We start from the raw sequence: 19008 nt of genomic DNA on the forward strand, positions 1-19008 counted from the left end.
AAATGTAGAAACTTAAATTAACTAAAATTTAAACAATTATCAATTTTTAATAATCTAAGTTGTAAAATCATATCAGTTATGCATAATCTATTTAAAAATACAAATTATACCAAATTCTGTAGTGATTAAAAGAAACTTTATTGATTGAACATTTAGAAATATTAAATTTGTAATCACACATCAATAATTTTATTTTTAAATTTTAACAAGTTTTCAAAAACAGTTTCTTACCTGTAAATAATTACTTTAAAAAAAAAAAAACTAATAAGTGAACCAATTCTTTTGTTTTTTAAACATACAATAAAATGTATTTCCGATATACATAGAGAAAGTAATTAAAGGTTTACAATACACAGTTTTAAGTTACTCGTAGAACTAAAAATAGTTTAAGTTTAACCAAGATTGTTTCTGTAAAAGCTTCTGTTGTCAAGGAAACTTTCGTGGTAAGGAGGTGGTGACGTCATTATTTTCTTGTTGCTAGGTAACCTCACAAGTGATGACATCATGTTTCTAAGCAATCTCTGGTCGCTAGAGTCGCCCCTTATTGGAAGTCCCCGTATTGGTAGCAATGTAACTTGTGACTGAACGCCCGTGGGTCCAACAACTGCTGATCGGTACTTTTTGTATTGATTATGACGTTTCTTAACGTATACGCGATAACCAATGAAAACAAAGATGAGAAGCGTTGTCACGACTCCCACTCCGATGGCTGCTCCTACTAGTATCTGATTTTTTGCTTCAGTATCAGTAATTTCATCAGATGAAAAACCTTCGTCTTGAAAAACTCTGGATCCAGTGTTTTGATTTTCAGTGAATTGATCCTCTTTAGATAAGAATCTTTAATTAAAAAGTTATTGGTTTTTGTGTTTTTGTTTTTAGAATGTGTAGGATAATTAGACTATAGCTCATTTTAATGTTTATGTTTATACTTGTTTTCTTTTCAGATTTTACATTGTTAATAAATTATTAAACTAAATTAACGAGGAGTTATTCTTCATGTAAAATCTTATCAACAATCTGAGAAAGGTAAAATGGTTATAGAAAAATGCCCAATTCGTGGATGCGAGTTCCAGACGCCAGATCTATCCGGTGATGTTGTGAGTAGCCTTCTCAACCTCCACAAAGTGGAGCATCAGCAAAATTCTGAGTTATCCAATAATGGAGTAATGCCAAATGCACCTCAATTGATTCGACCAAAGGTTGATCGGGGGATCAGCCAAGAGACATGGCTTGCTTTCATTCGGAGGTGGGAGGCATTCAAGATTGGTTCGAATATAAGCAACCAAAACGCAAGCATACAGCTTTTTCAGTGTGCGCAGAACAAGCTTGGCGATCTTATGTTAGCAAGTGATCCTCGACTAATGGCCAAATCAGAAAGTTATGTTGCTAAACTGATGGAGTCGATTGCAGTCATAAAATTTGCTATTGGTGTAAAGAGAGCAGAACTTATGAACCTACATCAGGACCATGATGAACCGTTTAGAACGTTTGCCACACGTGTACGAAGCAAAGCAGAAACCTGCAATTTCACTACAGTCAGTGAGTGTGACTGTGGGAAAAGCAATGTGACGAGCTACACAGAAGAAGCAATAAAAGACGTGATGCTCGCTGGCGTTGGGGATGATGACATAAGAAGAGAAGTTCTCAGTACTGAAGATATCTTATCCAGGTCATCATTTGATATAATTTCCTTTATTGAAAGTAAAGAAATGGGACGCCATGCAACTGAGAATTCGCGGACCATATCTGCAGTCTCTTCTTTTCAACGTCAGAAGAAGGGACGTGTCAATATAGGAGATAAGTCCCAACATGTTCCGTGCCAGAACTGTAAAAGACTTTTCTATCCTTTCAACGAAAAAGGTAACCAAAATAAAAAGCCTTTCAGATATTGTCTATCTTGTTGGCGTAGTCGATCAAAAAGGGTTAATGCTGTTCAAATCCAAGCTGATCGTTCTGATTTTATGCAACAAGATACCCAAATAATGTCATTACACGCAAGTAAAAGAATCATGTTGAATAACACCATATTCAGCAAGAAGTCCTTGCGTAAAGCCAAGGCAACGACTGATCATCCTCGTGCATCAGTCAAGATTGCTAGACATGGCACAAACAAGTTTGCATGGGTAAGTGCTTTAGCTGATACTGGAGCACAGTCGAACCTTTGGGGGTGGAAAAACTTTCAGGAGGCTGGTTTTTGTAAGAAGGATTTAATGCCTGTATCCATCACAATTCGGGCTGCCAATAAAATTCCTATTAACATTCTAGGGGCTTTTAAAGCGACTTTCAGCGGAATGTCTCCAAGGAAGGAGGTTATCAGATGTGATGGAATTGTTTATGTAAGCGATTCAGTGACCGGATTCTTTCTCTCCTATGAAACCATGGTTGACCTCCTGATTATTAATAAGGATTTTCCCACCATTAGATCTCAACTGCCTCATCAGCATTCTGAAGTTGCTGTAAGTTCAAATGAAGATAAACCGAATAGACTGGACTCGCATAAAGATGTGACCTGTGATTGCCCGCCAAGGAGTAGAGTGCCAGACCGACCAAACAAACTTCCGTTTGAGGCAACAAATACAAACGTGAGCAAAATGCGTGATTGGCTCTTACAAAGGTACGCAGATTCAACGTTAAATGTATGTCCACATAAATTACTCCAGCAATTGAGTGGGCCTCCACTTGAAATACATTTGGAGAATGATGCTAAACCACGTGCTTGTCATACACCAGCTCACGTGCCAATTCATTGGCAGAAACAGGTTGAAGCAGATCTCATCCGAGATGTGAGGTTGGGTATCTTAGAACGTGTCCCATTTATTGAACCTGTAAGCTGGTGTCACTGCATGGTGGTCACCAGGAAACAGGATGGGTCACCTAGGAGGACAGTAGATCTCTCACCACTTAACAAGTATTGCAAGAGGGAGACGTGCGCTACAGATACTCCGTTTAAACTAGCGCGCAGAATTCCAAAGGGAACGTTCAAGACTGTAACAGATGCATTTTTTCAAATTTTCAGGGTCTTTTCAGACTAGTACTAGTAAAACAAAATACATTTTATATTAAATCAAATACTAAATAATTGACTTTTTTCGTTATTTCATTGTAAATGACAACTATGATGATAAAGAAAACTAATAAACAAAGTAGCTATTATTTTTTCTAATTAAAAACGACAAATTAAGATTTATGTTTTTCATAATTATATTACTATTATTACCCTTTTCTTTATTATGAACACGGATCTGAATTTTCATATTATATCTGACACAAGATCCTCTTTGTTTTTGATTTAATCCTTCCTTACTACCGTCCGATGTTGCTAAAAGAATATTAAGTAGTAAGTAAAATTATCATTTGTAGATTATTACACTATATTTACTAAGTTTTGTTTATTAAATAAGCAAAAAAACTATAACTAGAAAAATTTTCTTAAGAAAATGTTTGGAATTAAAACACGATTTTTTTTAAGCTGACCGTTTTTATTAATCAAAAACAAATTTTATTATGTAAAATATAAATAAGTTTTCAAATATTTCATTCATATGTTCAAAAAGTTTATTGCTGTGTTTACAACTTTTCTAACACCTCGTAAATAACTGAACATTAAAAAATTGGGAAATTTTGTTTTACGCACAAAATATTTTAAGCAAACAATGAACAACATAATACGTAAATATCTTAAGCAAACATACTATTTTGTTTGTCTACATGACAAATGAGTATTGATTTGTATGAACTTCTTTAAAGTAATTTGAATGCTTATAAATAATATTGGTAGGCTGTTAACTTAATTAACAGTAACAGTTTTTGCTTATGTAAAAGGGTTTAAAGGCGACTTTGACTGCCCTAAAATTTTCATTATTAGTTCTGTAATTTCGAATATTTTTAAAAACTTAACGTTTTGTGTATTGATATATGAGAAACAAAACAAATTAAAATTCACATAATAGTTGTTGGTATAAATCAGGCTATAACCTTAAAACAAAAATACCTCCATTAAGAACGATTCTCAGGGGCAGTAAGTAAGTAAGGCGGCGAGTAAATAAATGGATAATTTAGTATAAGAGCAATATCTAGATAATTTTGTAAAATTCAGCCAAGAGTATGTTTATAAAAACAAGTTTGTGAAACCCTGGAATAAATAGTTACCATTTCTAATTACACTGCCTTGAAACTAACAAATAATATAATATGTTTTATCAGGTTCAAACTCCAATCCCCAGGGTGTTGGTGATGTTTCATGAAAATAAAAAGTATACTTCTTCTCATATCTTGGTAAACCACAATTAATCAATCTTCTGCCACTGGAGGCGTTACACGTCTTGAAACTATGTTGGTTCACCAGGTAGATCTTGTAATACCAATTGTATTCATCCTGGTATGAGTCTCTTGTCTTCAGTGGACATATTATATCTAGTTTGTCTTCGAGATAGACATCGACTGTATAAGGGGGATTTTTGAACCTAAAATTTACTTTTGTTGTTGGTAAAGCATTTTAAGTTAAAATATTTCTTTCACTAACTTTAATAGTGCATTATATTTGTGTCTTTTAATCTAAAATGGTTTTGAATAATTAACTGAAATTTTTGTTCAGGCCTCTAAAGTTCTAAAGTAAATTAAGTCTACAGAAAAGGTAATTTTATAAAATTGGTAGCACAGCAAGACTAATAATATTATTTTACTATTACTTTACTTTAAGCAATACATAATCTGATACACAGACTAATCTTATATCTCAATTAAAAGGTTTAAGAGAGATACTTTAAACGTACTAAATATTACAAGAATAAACATACAACAAAAATAAAAAATATATGCCTTATTAGAATTTATGTACATTTATAAAAAATGTTCAGCGATACATAAACCTACAATTTTGACAGATATAAGTACTGTATCAATTTGTATCACTATTAAACATTGTTTTTTAATGTTGTTAGTTTAACTGAAAAGTTTTATTAATCTAAATAAAGTTAACTTGTCAAATCTTCAACTTTAAGCCACTGTATTTAAATTTAAGTTGATGAAGTAATTTTTTGATGAAAAGTATAAAAGTTTTAATAAACGTAAAAACAACGAAAATGTTATTTATATATTCAATAGTTTTTTATAACAATTTTAAGCTTAATTATCGTAACAAAAAGCTTCTGTGAAAACAAAAAACATTTATGCTTAGTATTCATACAACCCTTTAGCTAATAAAACCTAAGTAATATTTAAGTAAATTTCAAAAGAATAACTAGTAAATAAATGTCAAACGGAATTCAGAAACTCTTTAATGTTAAAATAAAAGTTTTTGAAGATATGTATTTAAGAAAGCTGCATAACTACATAATTGGTTTACATTGATAATTAAAACAGCCTGCTGGTAACATAGAGTTTCGGTTTTAATTACAAAATTAAATAGTATGTTATAAAACTAAAAAAGACTAAGTAAATACTCAACTGTATGTAAGATTTAGGTATAAACGTTGACTTTAGTTTTAAAGCATATCTATTTAATTAGAAAAACACTCATTTTGTTTCATAAGTAATCTGTTTAGTGAAAATAGATTTAATAACTCAATTTTTGTTTTTAATAATTTAAGTAAATGAATGTTTGTTGTTAGCTTTACGTTTAGATTTATACAGCTGGCACAGATGATTTTAAGTAACAAACTTATTTCATTGCTATATATTGTATCTTTACTTTATCATAACACCAAAGGGGATTGTATAATGCTACATAAGTTTTGAAAATAAGCAAAATAAACTATTAAATGTAACAAAGTATAATCTAAAGCATAAGTATATAAGTTTATTACAACTTAGTATCTCTTTAGAGTTAATGATAGTCTAACTGTAGGTTTAATTTGTGATTAATAAAGCACTTTTTTAATCACACTGTGCAATCGAATTTGGATAATTTATATCATTATTAAGACTCAATTAAGTAAGAAGTAGATATCAAAGTTTTTATTGTAAACATAAATATCGATATTAATTGCGAAACTCGAGTTAAAAAAAGAACACCTTTGACAAGACCGTAACAAGTCGATTTACGAAAACAGGGAAAGGGATTGAAAAAATATAAATTGCAAGTCTAAGTTTTTTCTATATTTTAGACAGATTTGTCATAGTTTGAATGATTTTTCATATTTTTGATTTGTTGAACTTTATGTTTTTAATTTAACATATTTCAGTAAAAATGAAAACTACTGAAATAGCTAGCCTACATACTAAATAAGAAGTCAAATAAAAATAAAATTCAGTACGATTTGAGGAGACTAAGCTTGTTCTAAGAAATAGTAAACATAAAACAACTGAAAACACTTGAAAGTAATTGTATTGAGTCGTGAAAATCAAATTTGATATAAAGTTAATGAAGAAAAAGGTAGAAGACGTATTTTAAATTTTTTTCGGCCTAGTTCTTTATATAAAAAATTAAGTTATTTAAAAAAAAATAGCTTTTAGAAAGTAATGTTGGAGTTTTTAGTGTAGATATTAAAAGATACTTTAAAAAGTTTATTATCATTTCAACGAAGTATAAGATAATACTTTACTTATTAAATAATAAATACAATAATTTATTTAGAACTTATAATAGCTAACCGCAGAGAAAAACTTAGTTTATTTATTTGACGAAGTTTTGACAGCAGACACGCGAACTTTAATTGTAGTTTTTAAATATAATCGACGTATAAAACCTTTAATTTGTAGCAAAAATATTTCAAAAAAATTAGTTTAGCACAGGAACACATTTTTTACTCTAATAAACCAACACATTCAAGAAAAGATATATGCTCTAGTGGTTTTTCTTTACATTGAGTTACTGAAGGGACAACTATTAAAACATACCAGCTACCTGAATTGTATTTCGAAGAAAACAAATCATATAGCTTATATGTGGAGTTTACATAAGTAATGTACTGACAGATTGTGCTTAAATTGTACAGCTTCTATTTTTACAATGATAATCTGTTTCGGTTGCCTTTTCTGATTAAGAAAAATTACATAAATAACAAGTATTGTTGTTTTTCAAATGATAATAAGTTTTTTTTTGAAATCAATTTAACATAACAAAATAGTCTAAATTTTCTATACTGACTTAAGTTTAAAACTCTTATCAAATGTATTTTTTAATTACTAATACGTACTCAAATGTTTTTATTTTCATTAAATTTTAAACAAACAAATAAGACTTAATTTATTTCACTTAACTAGTAAAAAAATAAAAGTATTTAAAAAAATATTGTAACAAGTTCAGTCAGTAACTTAAAAAATGTCAACTATTATAAAAACTATAAATTGAATTACAAAAATGAAAGCTTACTTTGGATTATTGTTATTCCAGTAAATAGGTTGTAATGTTTTCCCTTCAGTAAAACATTCCTCTTTCAAACAGATCAATAAAACAAACCACAATACACACTTCAGCACTTTCATTTTATTGTTTTTTGCTTCTTTTTAAACTTCGCAAATTGCTCCAAGTATCATATTGAAGCTATTTTAAAGTATAAAGGTGAATATCATTAAAAATTCTACTTCAATAATTAGTTTTAGCACTTTCTAGGTGGAAAAGTTCAAATTTGAAGTAATTTGTTTTAATTTAAATGGATATTTTTATTAAAGTTAAACATAAACTAAAACAAACGTCTTTAGATATAAGAAAATTCTCGTTAAAAGTTTTTAATAAAAAGAGTAAACATAAATTTATAATCCATTTTTTAGCTCAGTTTATATTAGCTGTACGTACTTTTACTATACTGTCTTAAAACTTGTTCTCATTAAAAGCTAAGTTAAAAGTGATTCACTTCTACACTTAACATAATAGATGTATACTAAGCAACATGTGTCTAGCAGGTGAATGAAAATAAATCTGCACATAAGCCAAAATGAGAGAATAAAAAAGAGAACAAAAAAAAACTTTAAAAAAGTGTATTAGAGATTTGTGACAATATATAAAGATAAATTAAAAAGCTTTAAATTAAAAATAAAAATTCACCGCTTTAAGTGTTTGCTTTGTCATTAAAACATGATCGTTAAATTGTCAGCCAAATATACATTTTAACATGTATTAGAAATGTATATAAATCATATATAACAAATTCAATAAACGAAGCCGTCTTTTGTTAAAAATTTGTTAGTAAAAACTCTAATAGCTTTAAGTTTCTTGTATTCAATTTTTATTTACTATTTTTTTTCAAATTTCGAAAATTAATCTTTAAATATTTTAAATGTGAAACTGGCCTATTAACTGCAATTAAGAATAAAAATATTCAATTTATAAGTTTATTAAGTCTATTAAAACAATTAGTTGGTTTTATAGTCAATAATTTGAATTATAAACTAATTCTATTTTTTTTTTTACTTCTAAACAGTTATTTTAATTTAAAGTAGTGATTTAGTTTTGTTTATTCTATCTGATATTCTTTACTATACTGCATTTATCAAACAACAATTATTTTTAATTTAAAGCTCTTGTATTATACTAACTTAATTATAGTTACTTTGTTGGTACATTTCTAAGAATCTTTTAGTTTGATGTTAATTACAATCATTTAATTTAAGTGGTACAGTAGTTTAGTTTCTACCAGTTTAAATTTACACAAGTGTATTATATATCGACTTATTTATTAACATGTTTTAGTATAGTATGTTATTAGAGTACATAGTAAAAAATTACATTAATACATAGTAATTAACTTACAAAGTATTTCTCTTAGTGCCACTTTAAAATAAACTATATAAGTAGTTAATTACTGCTAATGTGTTTTTATTTAACACTCTTTTTACGTAAATTAAATAGAAATATTTGCTTTTCTCAGAATTAAAAAACTGAAACTAGCTTGTTTATTCTAAATTTTGAAAACATATTCACTTTATATATAGTTTTTAAATAATTATTTTTTGATAAGTTTTGTTTTAAATGCGCTTTCAATTAATAAAAACGCATCAAATTACAAGTATACATAAATAAGTATAAAAAATGAGTATAAAAAGTTTATACACCAGATTTTATTTAGGTCTGTGTTCTGTAAGATGACTATTTTGTTTATTTATTTGTCATTTTATCAGTACTAAGTAGTTTTTGAGCTAACATCTAAGCGTTCATATTTTGAAAATTTAATAGTTTTATGCATAAATTATGCATAATAAAAAAATTATAGCATACAAACATTTTTATTCATAAACTTGTATATTTCTAAATTTGTTTATTTTAAAAACTGTACAGTAAACAACTACCTAACAAAACGTTATAAAAAACATATTAAATTACTTAACTGTATAATATTATTTAAAATTTGAATATTCTCTTAAGTTTTCTAGTCATTATAATGCAATCTGATGTATGTATGTACAAGTATGCTGTCTGCAGTCTGCACTTTAAAAAGTTTAAGTACTACTTTTTTTTCCTACATAACTTTTACTTGCAAAAAAGAGTAGGCTGAACTTAAGTAATGTAATAAAATATCTATACACAATGTTAGATATTTTTATTAACTAAATAGTATCTTCTTGTAAAAAAAACTATATCCTTGAATGTTTTTAAAAATTTCTAAGCACCTTTTTGTAGTTTTGTTCTTTCAGAAATTTCATATTGTAAAAATATTATTAAGTTACAAACAACTGAAGAAAAAACACTTTAACTGATTTTCAAAATAGTTTTTATATCAGTTTTACAAAAGTAAGACTTATAATACTAGACAAAAAGTAGTACCAAATTTTTATTTTAAAAGAATGTAAACTGAATAGAATACTTAATAGACTAGTTATGTTCTGTTCGAAAAACACGTTCTAAAACTAGCAAGTTCAATTGAAACTGGCAAACCATAAACAATTATTTTTAAAACAGATAAATCACATAACTAAATAATTTGTTGCATTTTTGTTTTAAAAACAAATAAAATTCTAACCAGCTTCGTTGTAGGTTGTCTAAGCTTTTTCATTATCATTTACCCTTTTTAAACTTAAAAACTTTGTTTTAGGTATTTTAAAACTTTAAGTATAAGTTTTTTAAAATGATTAATTAAGTTATATTTTTAGATGTTTAAGCAAGTAAGTTTTTAAAAAAACATAATTTTTCTGTTTCCGGTCTAACAAGTATAATTATACTTTTTTTTATGCTCCAGCATAATTTATAGTTTATATTAGCATTGCATATAACAATAAAAACATGCAAAATTTTATCAATAACGGTTTAACTGAAATCTACTAATTAGTTCAAAATAAATTAATTTTAAACTGTAAGATTATTCGCAAAAATAAACTTTGATTCTCCAAATCTTAAAAATTATACTCTTGTTTTACTTTAATATTATTAAATTAAACGTTTTTGATAAATAAAACCTGTCTTGTTAAAACATTGTTCAACAAATGTTTTAAAAACATTTTTTGTAAAGAAAATATTTTTTATTTAAGTGTATATTATGGTTTAAAGAAATAAAGCAATATTGACAAAAAGTGTAGATTCATATTTAATCGTATGTAGATGTATAACTTGTATGCGATATTAATCATTTTGTACTATATAATTCTTTAAAGATTCATGATACTGTAAATCATTAGCCACTTTACACAAAAGAAAATATTCATAGTTATATTGCTGCTGTAAACTAAATAATTATTTTAATAAAATAAATCGATATTAAATACGTTTTGCTAAGTTTAAAAAAAAAACAAAATAATAAAAGCATTCGATTTAATTTTTGTAAATAGTTTAAAATTTGTTATATACATGGTAAAACTTTAAATAATATTTGTAGTTTCATTTAGGTCAAAACCATCTTTTTTATTCATTGTATAAGTTTTTCTGTTGCATTAATAAACACTGAATGTTGATATAAAATAGAAATCTTGGTGTAAAAACATCTTATGTAGGTCTTTAATTGAACTTAAAATGTCATAACTAATAAACATTATTTTGTTATTTAATGTAGCATTTATAAGTAATTTAACTGTCAAAAAACAAAGAAACAAATTTTTTAAACTAATTAAGTTTGTAAAAGTATACAAGCATTTGTTGTTTCATTGGCTTACTTTTTTATCTTTTTATTAATACAATTTTTCTTCAATTTATGTTTTAAATTGTTATTGTATTTTTAAGCTGAAATTGTTGAATATATATTGAAACTTATAATTATCGAACTTAATATAAAGCCTTTGTAATATGAAATCTTAAGTAGATAACTAAGTATTTTAAGCGAAGGTTTTAAACTTCACAGCTGTTTTAATGCTTTTGATAATAATAAGATTATTTTGTAAATTTTCATACTATTACATTTTGTACATCAAAGCACATTTATACTGCTAAAACATGTAATAAAAAATTAAAAATAATATTTGTCATATATCATATATATATCATATATTTATTATTTAATCTTTATTCTTAAAATGAATGATGTATCAGTTTTTTAGAAACGCTTTATATTAAAATACTAGCTGAACAGTTAAAAATAATAAAAGTGCTTGTTTTGAGCATGACTTAAGTATGCTATGGTAACAAAACTTTGTTAGGTTTTGCAGATAGTAAAAAATAAAACTTTTTGCTTTTAAAATTGTGCTTCAAATAACTTCGAAAGTGTTAAGTAAATTAATATAAAAATCGAGATTTATGTAAGTGATAACATTAAAATATTTAAGTATCTAAAAGTATGCATCTTAATAAATAAAAACAATGGAATTGTTTTTTTTATATTGCCTTAAAATAACTTTAGATCAACTTTAACTGTTTTTAAGTAAAACTTTATTTAGATCTAATTAGTAAAACCAATTTATTTGTTTTCACAAAACTGTTGAAAAACTTAGATAACATCAAGAATTAGTATAATTGTAGTTTTGTACTTTATTAGTTAAAATTACGTCTTTAAGTAAAATTAATCATAAAAAGTTATAGATATTATTTTGTTAAAAGTTACACAAAATATTACGTTGGCACGTAAAAGATAATTAGTTTAAACCAAAGCTTTACCTATCGTAGCGTATACCTTATCATCGAAGTGTAAACAATATTATTAAGGGCCACTTGATTTCAGCAAACTTTTTGTTTGGATAGAAATATTTAGTTGTTTATTTTCTTAAACCTAAATCTGATCAAGTAACTCCAGTTATTTTAAGTTTGAATTATTTATGTTATCTGTGAAAAACTAAAACAGACATTTTTCAAGTTTTGGGTTTTATTGTTACCACTAAATAAACATGTTTGCAAGTTTTTTTTGTAACACTAAAAAACTTATTATTAACATATTAACACAATCAACTTATTCAAAAGATAAAAATTAATTCAATATCAAGCAAGCTTTGACCTTTTCTATTCCAAAACAAAATCTCACAAAACTTCAGAAGTATGTTGTTAATTAAAGTTTTAAATTTCTTTGCTTAGTGAAAAACTTTTGAATGTTAATTTTTGCATTAAAAAAAAATTAACTGAATAAGATAAACGAATCTACAAATAGATTAAAAACCTATCATTTTGATAGAAGGTTTTAATTTCATATTGCATGTGTTTTCTATTCAGTTTTTAAAATGCATTCAAATAAAAATTTTAAAACTTCGAAAAAAGGTAAGTCTTAATCTGTTTATAGTAAGAACTTATAAATGAATCAGTTAAATACAAACAGCACTCAATAAGTTTTATTAAAGTATGAGCAACCAATTTATAATTAAATGACAACTTTAACAAATCAATTATCAAAATGTCAGAGGAAATCTAAAACTATTTGTGTGTTCAAACTAGTACGTTAGCTAATGTTTAGTGCAGCAATTTTGTAAACCAAATACTTAAAATAATTGTAGTTTACTTGATTTATCGATAGTTCTTGGTTGCAATAGAAAAAGTTAGTCTATAAAATATTAAACAAGTGTTAAAACATAAATAACCTTTGATGTTATTTTTTATGACGTTAACAAGTTTAAAACAGTACGAACAATTACATAACAATTTTAATAATTGTTAATTAAATAATTTTGATATGTTAAAATGTTGTAAAACAATGGTGAAATAATTTTGTTCTAATGTTGAGTCGTTAGACTTATATTTAGTTATTTCTAAAATAAACGATTTGTCGTAATGGTAAACTTTAATGTGTTGTACTATCGACAATTCCTATTGCACACTATACATATATGATTGTAAGTTGTGTACATTAAGGTAAACTTTTGAATGTTTTTATAATATATCAAAAATATAATACACCTTTATAGTCTTATTTAAAAGTTGAAATTAAGAAAAAACTGACAGTTTTTAAATAACTGTTTTACTACTAAGTACTAATGTTCAAAAAAGGATATCATTGTATAGTATTTTTGCTTTTTAGTTCAATGTATAATTGTATTAATTTTATATATACAAAACTTTAAGTTTATACATTTTTAACCATGTCTAGCAAATACTGGTCAACTGAGTAAATGAGTATTTTAAAAGCAGAGTTGTAATTACAAAAAACTAAAACGAGGTCAGCCATGTACTACAGACGTTAATCTCACTTAGCATGCCTTAATTTGTATTTAATTGGATAAATATTTTCTTATTTGAAGCATAATACAAAACAAAAGTTTTTAAAACTGCACTTATATACCCTTAAAATGATAAATAAATATTATTACAATTTGCTGAAAACCTGTACTACCCTTTAATTAAAACTAATACTTTAGTTAACGTCTTTCACAAAACTTAAATTTCGTCAGTATTTTTTTTGAATTTATATACCATCTAAAATTATAAGCTATTTAAGATTTAGTATAAAAAATCTATTTGTTTTCAAAAAAATTATTTTTTTTTCAACGTCTTTTCAAATCGTATTTTAAAACTTATTGAGAATTAATATACTTATGATCATAAGTTTTAAAACTATCAAACAAACATTTTAAATTCTGAGAGAAAACAGCTAATTTTAAATAATGTTTGGTTGTAAAATAAGTTTGATAAAAAATTTTAAATAAAGTTACATTAAATTAAAAAGAAACTTAATAGTTTAAATAAATATTTTCAAAGACCTTATTTAAAACAATAATTTCTCTCCTGATTTTAATCTTAAAAAGTTTAAAACAGACATAAAAAGAATATTAGGCAATTAAAAACTCATTTTGTAATACTAAAATGAAACTAATTATTTTAAATGACAATAATATTAGTTTAAAATATCTAAAAAGTTTTGCTTTCATACTATTACAACAATTCTCTTTAATATTAACAAAACAAACGCATAAATAATTAAACAGTTAGTTTATACTTTTATAAATAGCTTATTTGAAATTAAGTTTATAGTTTGAAAGTTTTAAAAAATTTACAACTTGTTTCGTATGAAACTAGTGTATTATCATAAAACTTTTATATTTTTTAAAACAAATATTTAGACAACTTTAATAAATTTCACTAAGATACTATAATAAAGTGTTGTAATAGTTAAACACGTTATTTTTAATTAAACATGAACAGGTTCTACCAATATAATCGTTAGCACACACTTTAATAAACTAATTTATTAAAGGTAGCAATTAAACATCTATAGAAATTTTACAGAATCAATAAAATGTCAATTTGATAGTTCCAAAATAACTATTTTTATGAATAAAAAGATTAAACTCAAAAATTTATTTGAAGTATAGAATTATTAAGTTTTATTTGTGTACATGACAGAAGACTAATGATTTAATTAAAATTAATTTTACATAGTAAACTGTCAATTGGATCTAGCTAAATTTCGCTTAAAAGCTATGAAGTTGTTTATTCATTCTTATATGTAAACTATATAAAAGATATAAGCGTTAGTGAGCTGTTTAAAGAGACTTAGTTTTACATATAACTTATAGACATTTATATTGATGTATTGCAAAATTTATGTTACTTAAACATTAGCAATCTTATTCTTTCATGAAATTGTACTTAAATAACTAAAACTTTCAATTAGAGAAACAATGCTTTAAATAAATATTCTACTGGTATTAGTAACAGTTTTCAAGCAAAAATGTACTTTAGGGTAATTAGCTAAACCTTCAACAGTTTTAATCGACATTATATGTGTGTGTTTTATTAACTTGGAGAGACTGATGTAGCTTCTATTAATTAAATAAAATAATTAAGTACTCTATTCCTTCAACACTTTTAAGGAGTATTTTGCGTGCTATTATGATTATATTTAGTTATTAATTAAGTAACTTTTATTTGATTATTTTGTTAATATCAAACTACAACATAGCACATGTTTATTTTCCTGACTTGAAGTATGTTTCTGTTTTGATATAAATCATTATTAACAAAATAAATCCCCTAAAGAAAAGTATATTTAATTACTATACTATTACTAAAAATCAAAAAAAAAGTTTGTAAGCTTTGTAATTATGCTCAACATTCTCTAACAAACTAAGACCACTTAAAAGTTCAAAATAAAAAAGTTACAATTAGTTTAAATGTTTTTTGTATCATTTTATATAGATTTCAAAAGCTGCTTCACAACTAAAAGTTTCAAGGACAAAATATTTTTTTTAATATTAAGTAAGTAAAAAATAGGTGGATGTTTAAAATATTAATATATTTTCAATACAAGCATTGTTATAAAAAGAAGGTCTTTTAATGTAAACACTTAACAGCTGAAACTAAATTTTTTCTGAAGTTAAAATGTATTGTTTTAGTTTGAAGTTTTCACACTTGACGTGAGATTTATAGGTGTAAACACAAAACAGGTGAAAATACTTCAAAGTATTAAGTTTAAAAGTTAGTTTTTATTAAGATAAAAAGTTTAAAGTAGTAAGTTTTTCTTCAGACACTGATTAAAGTTTTTATTATGTAACTCTGTTTCAATTTAATTTTTTTTATTTTGTTAGTAAACTTATTTCACACAATTTCTAATTTATTGCTGTATCTTGATTATGTACTTACAATATACTTTCATTTTAAAAAAACAACATCTGGTAGTTCGAATCTGTCAAATATGATTGCAAGTCATTATCATATAAACTATTATAAAAATTAGAATATTAAAATTAAAACAGTTAAATAATTAAAATTAAACTTAATTAAGATTTTTTTATTAACAACAATACAAGTTACTTGTATGTTAGCTAGCATTTTACTTATTATATTTTGAAAAAAATAAATAGCTTATATTATATAACAAGGTTACGAATTAAACGTAATATTGTAAGTAAAAGTATGTGTTTGCAAATGGTTTTTAAAATAAATTTTTGCATTCTTTTAAATCTATATTACTGCTAAATATATGATAAACGATTTGTTTAAAATTATAAATAAAAAAACTTAGTGTTTTTAAATTTAATAATTCATAATAGTTTTATGATTTTTCTCGTTTTAAGCACGAAGTAAACTAAATATTAATTTCATTTATTTATACACTGAGTTAAAAACAAAACAGTGATCACACTACAAAATTATAGACTTTTATGTAAACAGTTCAGCATTGCTTTTTACTTTAACAACACCTTTGAACAAACTTAAAATAAATATAACACTGATACTTTCTATTAAGTTTTATGCTTTAAACTTTTTAAAACCATTCTAATCATTTAAACTAAAATCACTAAAGTTTTATTTTTTATTATGACAACTTATAAAGTAAAGATTGATTTTTTATCACATTTTTACGATTGGATTATGTTGTATGATGGCGTCTGCAAACCACCGAATTAAAAAAATAATATTTACTAAAATATCTTGAAAGGAAGTAAAAAACTATAGTTAGTTTATATGTAATAAATTTTGCTACTTTAAGTTATTCAACTCCATATATCTATACTTACGTTTCATTAACTAATACTTTATATTTTATTACTATTCATTAGGCAACTTAAAACGAACAATATAAGTCAATAACTATGTACTGAAACCATTTAGAAAAAGTTGTAATTAAAATTTTTGATCATAACAGCTCAATATTTTTAAACAAATATCAAAAAATGTAGAGTTAGTAACGACGATTGATTGTTACGTCATTTTAATTTTAATTAAAGAAATTAACTCAATAATATTTGAAAACTATCTGTACAAAATCATTAAACTTAAACAACAGCGATTTGTAACAATAAATTTAATTCTAGACCAGTGATTCTTAACCTCGGGTGAATTTACCCCTGGCGGTAAATTCCCTTGTTTTAGGGGATTAATTTCCTTTATTAAAAGTTATGTAAATTAACGTTGACCAATCATCTTTTTATTTAATACGTTAGTATTTAACTGTAAAATGTTTAAGTTAAACTCTTTAAGTTTTACGATTTTCTATGTTTAATAAGCTTAAAGTTCAAAGAATCTAGCTTTATTCCTCAAAATAATATTCTACTTTGTACATTGGGGTTAATTTTAATAATTACCTTCCAAAAAGGGGTAAAACATGAAAAAAAAGGTTCTCGATACAATGATAATACTTAATGCAAGCTGCATTTTATTCCGATAGTGTGTTTTCCAGTACTTTTCAAAAATTGTCAAGTTTGATAAAAATTATTTCTTCTTCACTTATAATATTTATGAAGCAAAAAAAATTGTTTTTAGTTAAATCAAAAGTTAACGTTGTTATGGTTTTAATAAATTGTAACTTTTTATGTAAAGTTTGTTATTATAAACTTCAACATTTACAGATTTTTAAACACAACAATTGTTCACAGACTGTTATTACTTACAAATCATTAAACTTATTTAACTCAAGGAAACTTTTCTTGCATTAACATAATATTCAAACTTCCTACAAAAATAAGGTTTATAGAGGACTTTGCTTAAATAAAATTGAAAAGTACTTTTTAACAGCTTTCGGTGATATCTAATCAATCTTACTAAACAAGCATCACTAAGTACAGTGTGGCAACTTAAAAATCTGTTTTTTGTATTCACATCAAACAACAAAAGCTATTTTAAATTTGAAACTATTTGAAAAATAGTAGCAAATTTAATCAATGATTTAGCTGTTAAACAAAAACTTAAAACCTCAAGAAAATGAAAGTTTTTTAATGCTATCTGCTTAAGAGCTTACAAAATGTTTTTACGTTGTCTTATGTAAATAAAAAATTCTTGAAAAATAAAATGCTTTACTAGCTGTAAAACTTAATATTAGTTTTACAATATTTTACATAAGCCTTCGTAATAAAATAGTTTGTAATGATATAATCAACTATTAAATTTATTTAATCAAAACCATTTTAAAATATAAAAATATATTAAACAGATTTGTTTCTCTGACAAATACTTAATATGATACTTACTAAATTTTTTTACTTATTCAAATAATTTTTAATATTTAACAATCTGCTTGAATTTTTTAGTTTAAATAATTTTACATAAATAAAACAACATAAATGTTATAATAGAAATGTAATTATAATTTTTATACGATTAAATACCAGTTACATTTTTTTGTCAAAAAAAACTTTTAATTAGTTTAACTTGTTATACAATAAATTAAGTTATAGACAAAAAATACAAGCTTATTGAAAACGATTGTATAAACATTTATAATTATATGTTATCAATTTTTCCACGATGACTAAAAAATTTAAATTTTGAGATTTTTACTTAAACCTAGATTTTCTACTAATTAATCACTGCATAAAAACATATAACTTTACTTTATATTAATAAAACAAAGTAAATGCCGATTAAACAGCTTACAATTTATAGATTGAAAACTATGATTGAAAACAAAAAAAAAACAAAAAGATAGTTTCTGTCAAATAAGAAAAATAAATAAAGTACAAACTAGTTAGAAATTGAAACATTTTCTTTTTTTTCACGCTGTGTGTAGTATATTTAAAAAAGATTTAAACACTTACACACTATAGAACTTATACTTATACAAAATAGTTTTGATTATTTTATTTGGGTTTTTATTTTATAATGAATTCGTATTACCAAAAAAATTTTAACTGTATATCTTTAAAAGAACGTTTTGAAATTTAATTTAAGTTTATGAACTTAAAAAAGTTTCATTTCAATGTCAATAATTACTTTAAAAAATATAACAACTATTAAAAACCAGAAATTAAAAAATCTTATAAAGTCCTTAACATGTCATTAGAAGTAAAACT

General features: G+C 24.8%; 1 protein-coding gene across 1 annotated transcript; it reads right to left on the reverse strand.

The window, feature by feature from the left end:
* Positions 1-642: 642 nt before the first annotated feature.
* LOC145835189 (ephrin-B2-like) lies at positions 643-7425 on the reverse strand. Its single transcript, XM_082942752.1, has 4 exons — positions 7400-7425; positions 4180-4463; positions 3218-3319; positions 643-837 (listed from the first exon to the last, which is right to left on the reverse strand). The coding sequence occupies exons 1-4, from the start codon at positions 7423-7425 to the stop codon at positions 719-721; spliced, it is 531 nt and encodes a 176-aa protein (XP_082798878.1). The 3' UTR covers positions 643-718.
* Between the last annotated feature and the right edge of the window lie 11583 nt (positions 7426-19008).

Source organism: Thalia democratica, chromosome 4 (genome assembly GCF_965202585.1).
Source record: "Thalia democratica chromosome 4, ktThaDemo2.hap1.1, whole genome shotgun sequence".
In the NCBI taxonomy this organism is placed as follows: Eukaryota; Metazoa; Chordata; class Thaliacea; order Salpida; family Salpidae; genus Thalia; species Thalia democratica.

Coding starts and splice junctions, on each gene's coding strand:
- LOC145835189 (XM_082942752.1), bottom strand. CDS start 7,425: ATGAAAGTGCTGAAGTGTGTATTGTG. Junction 3,320..4,179: donor TAAAACATATTATATTATTT/GTTAGTTTCAAG, acceptor ATATTCTTTTAG/CAACATCGGACGGTAGTAAG. Junction 838..3,217: donor TGTTCATAATAAAGAAAAGG/GTAATAATAGTA, acceptor TTTTAATTAAAG/ATTCTTATCTAAAGAGGATC.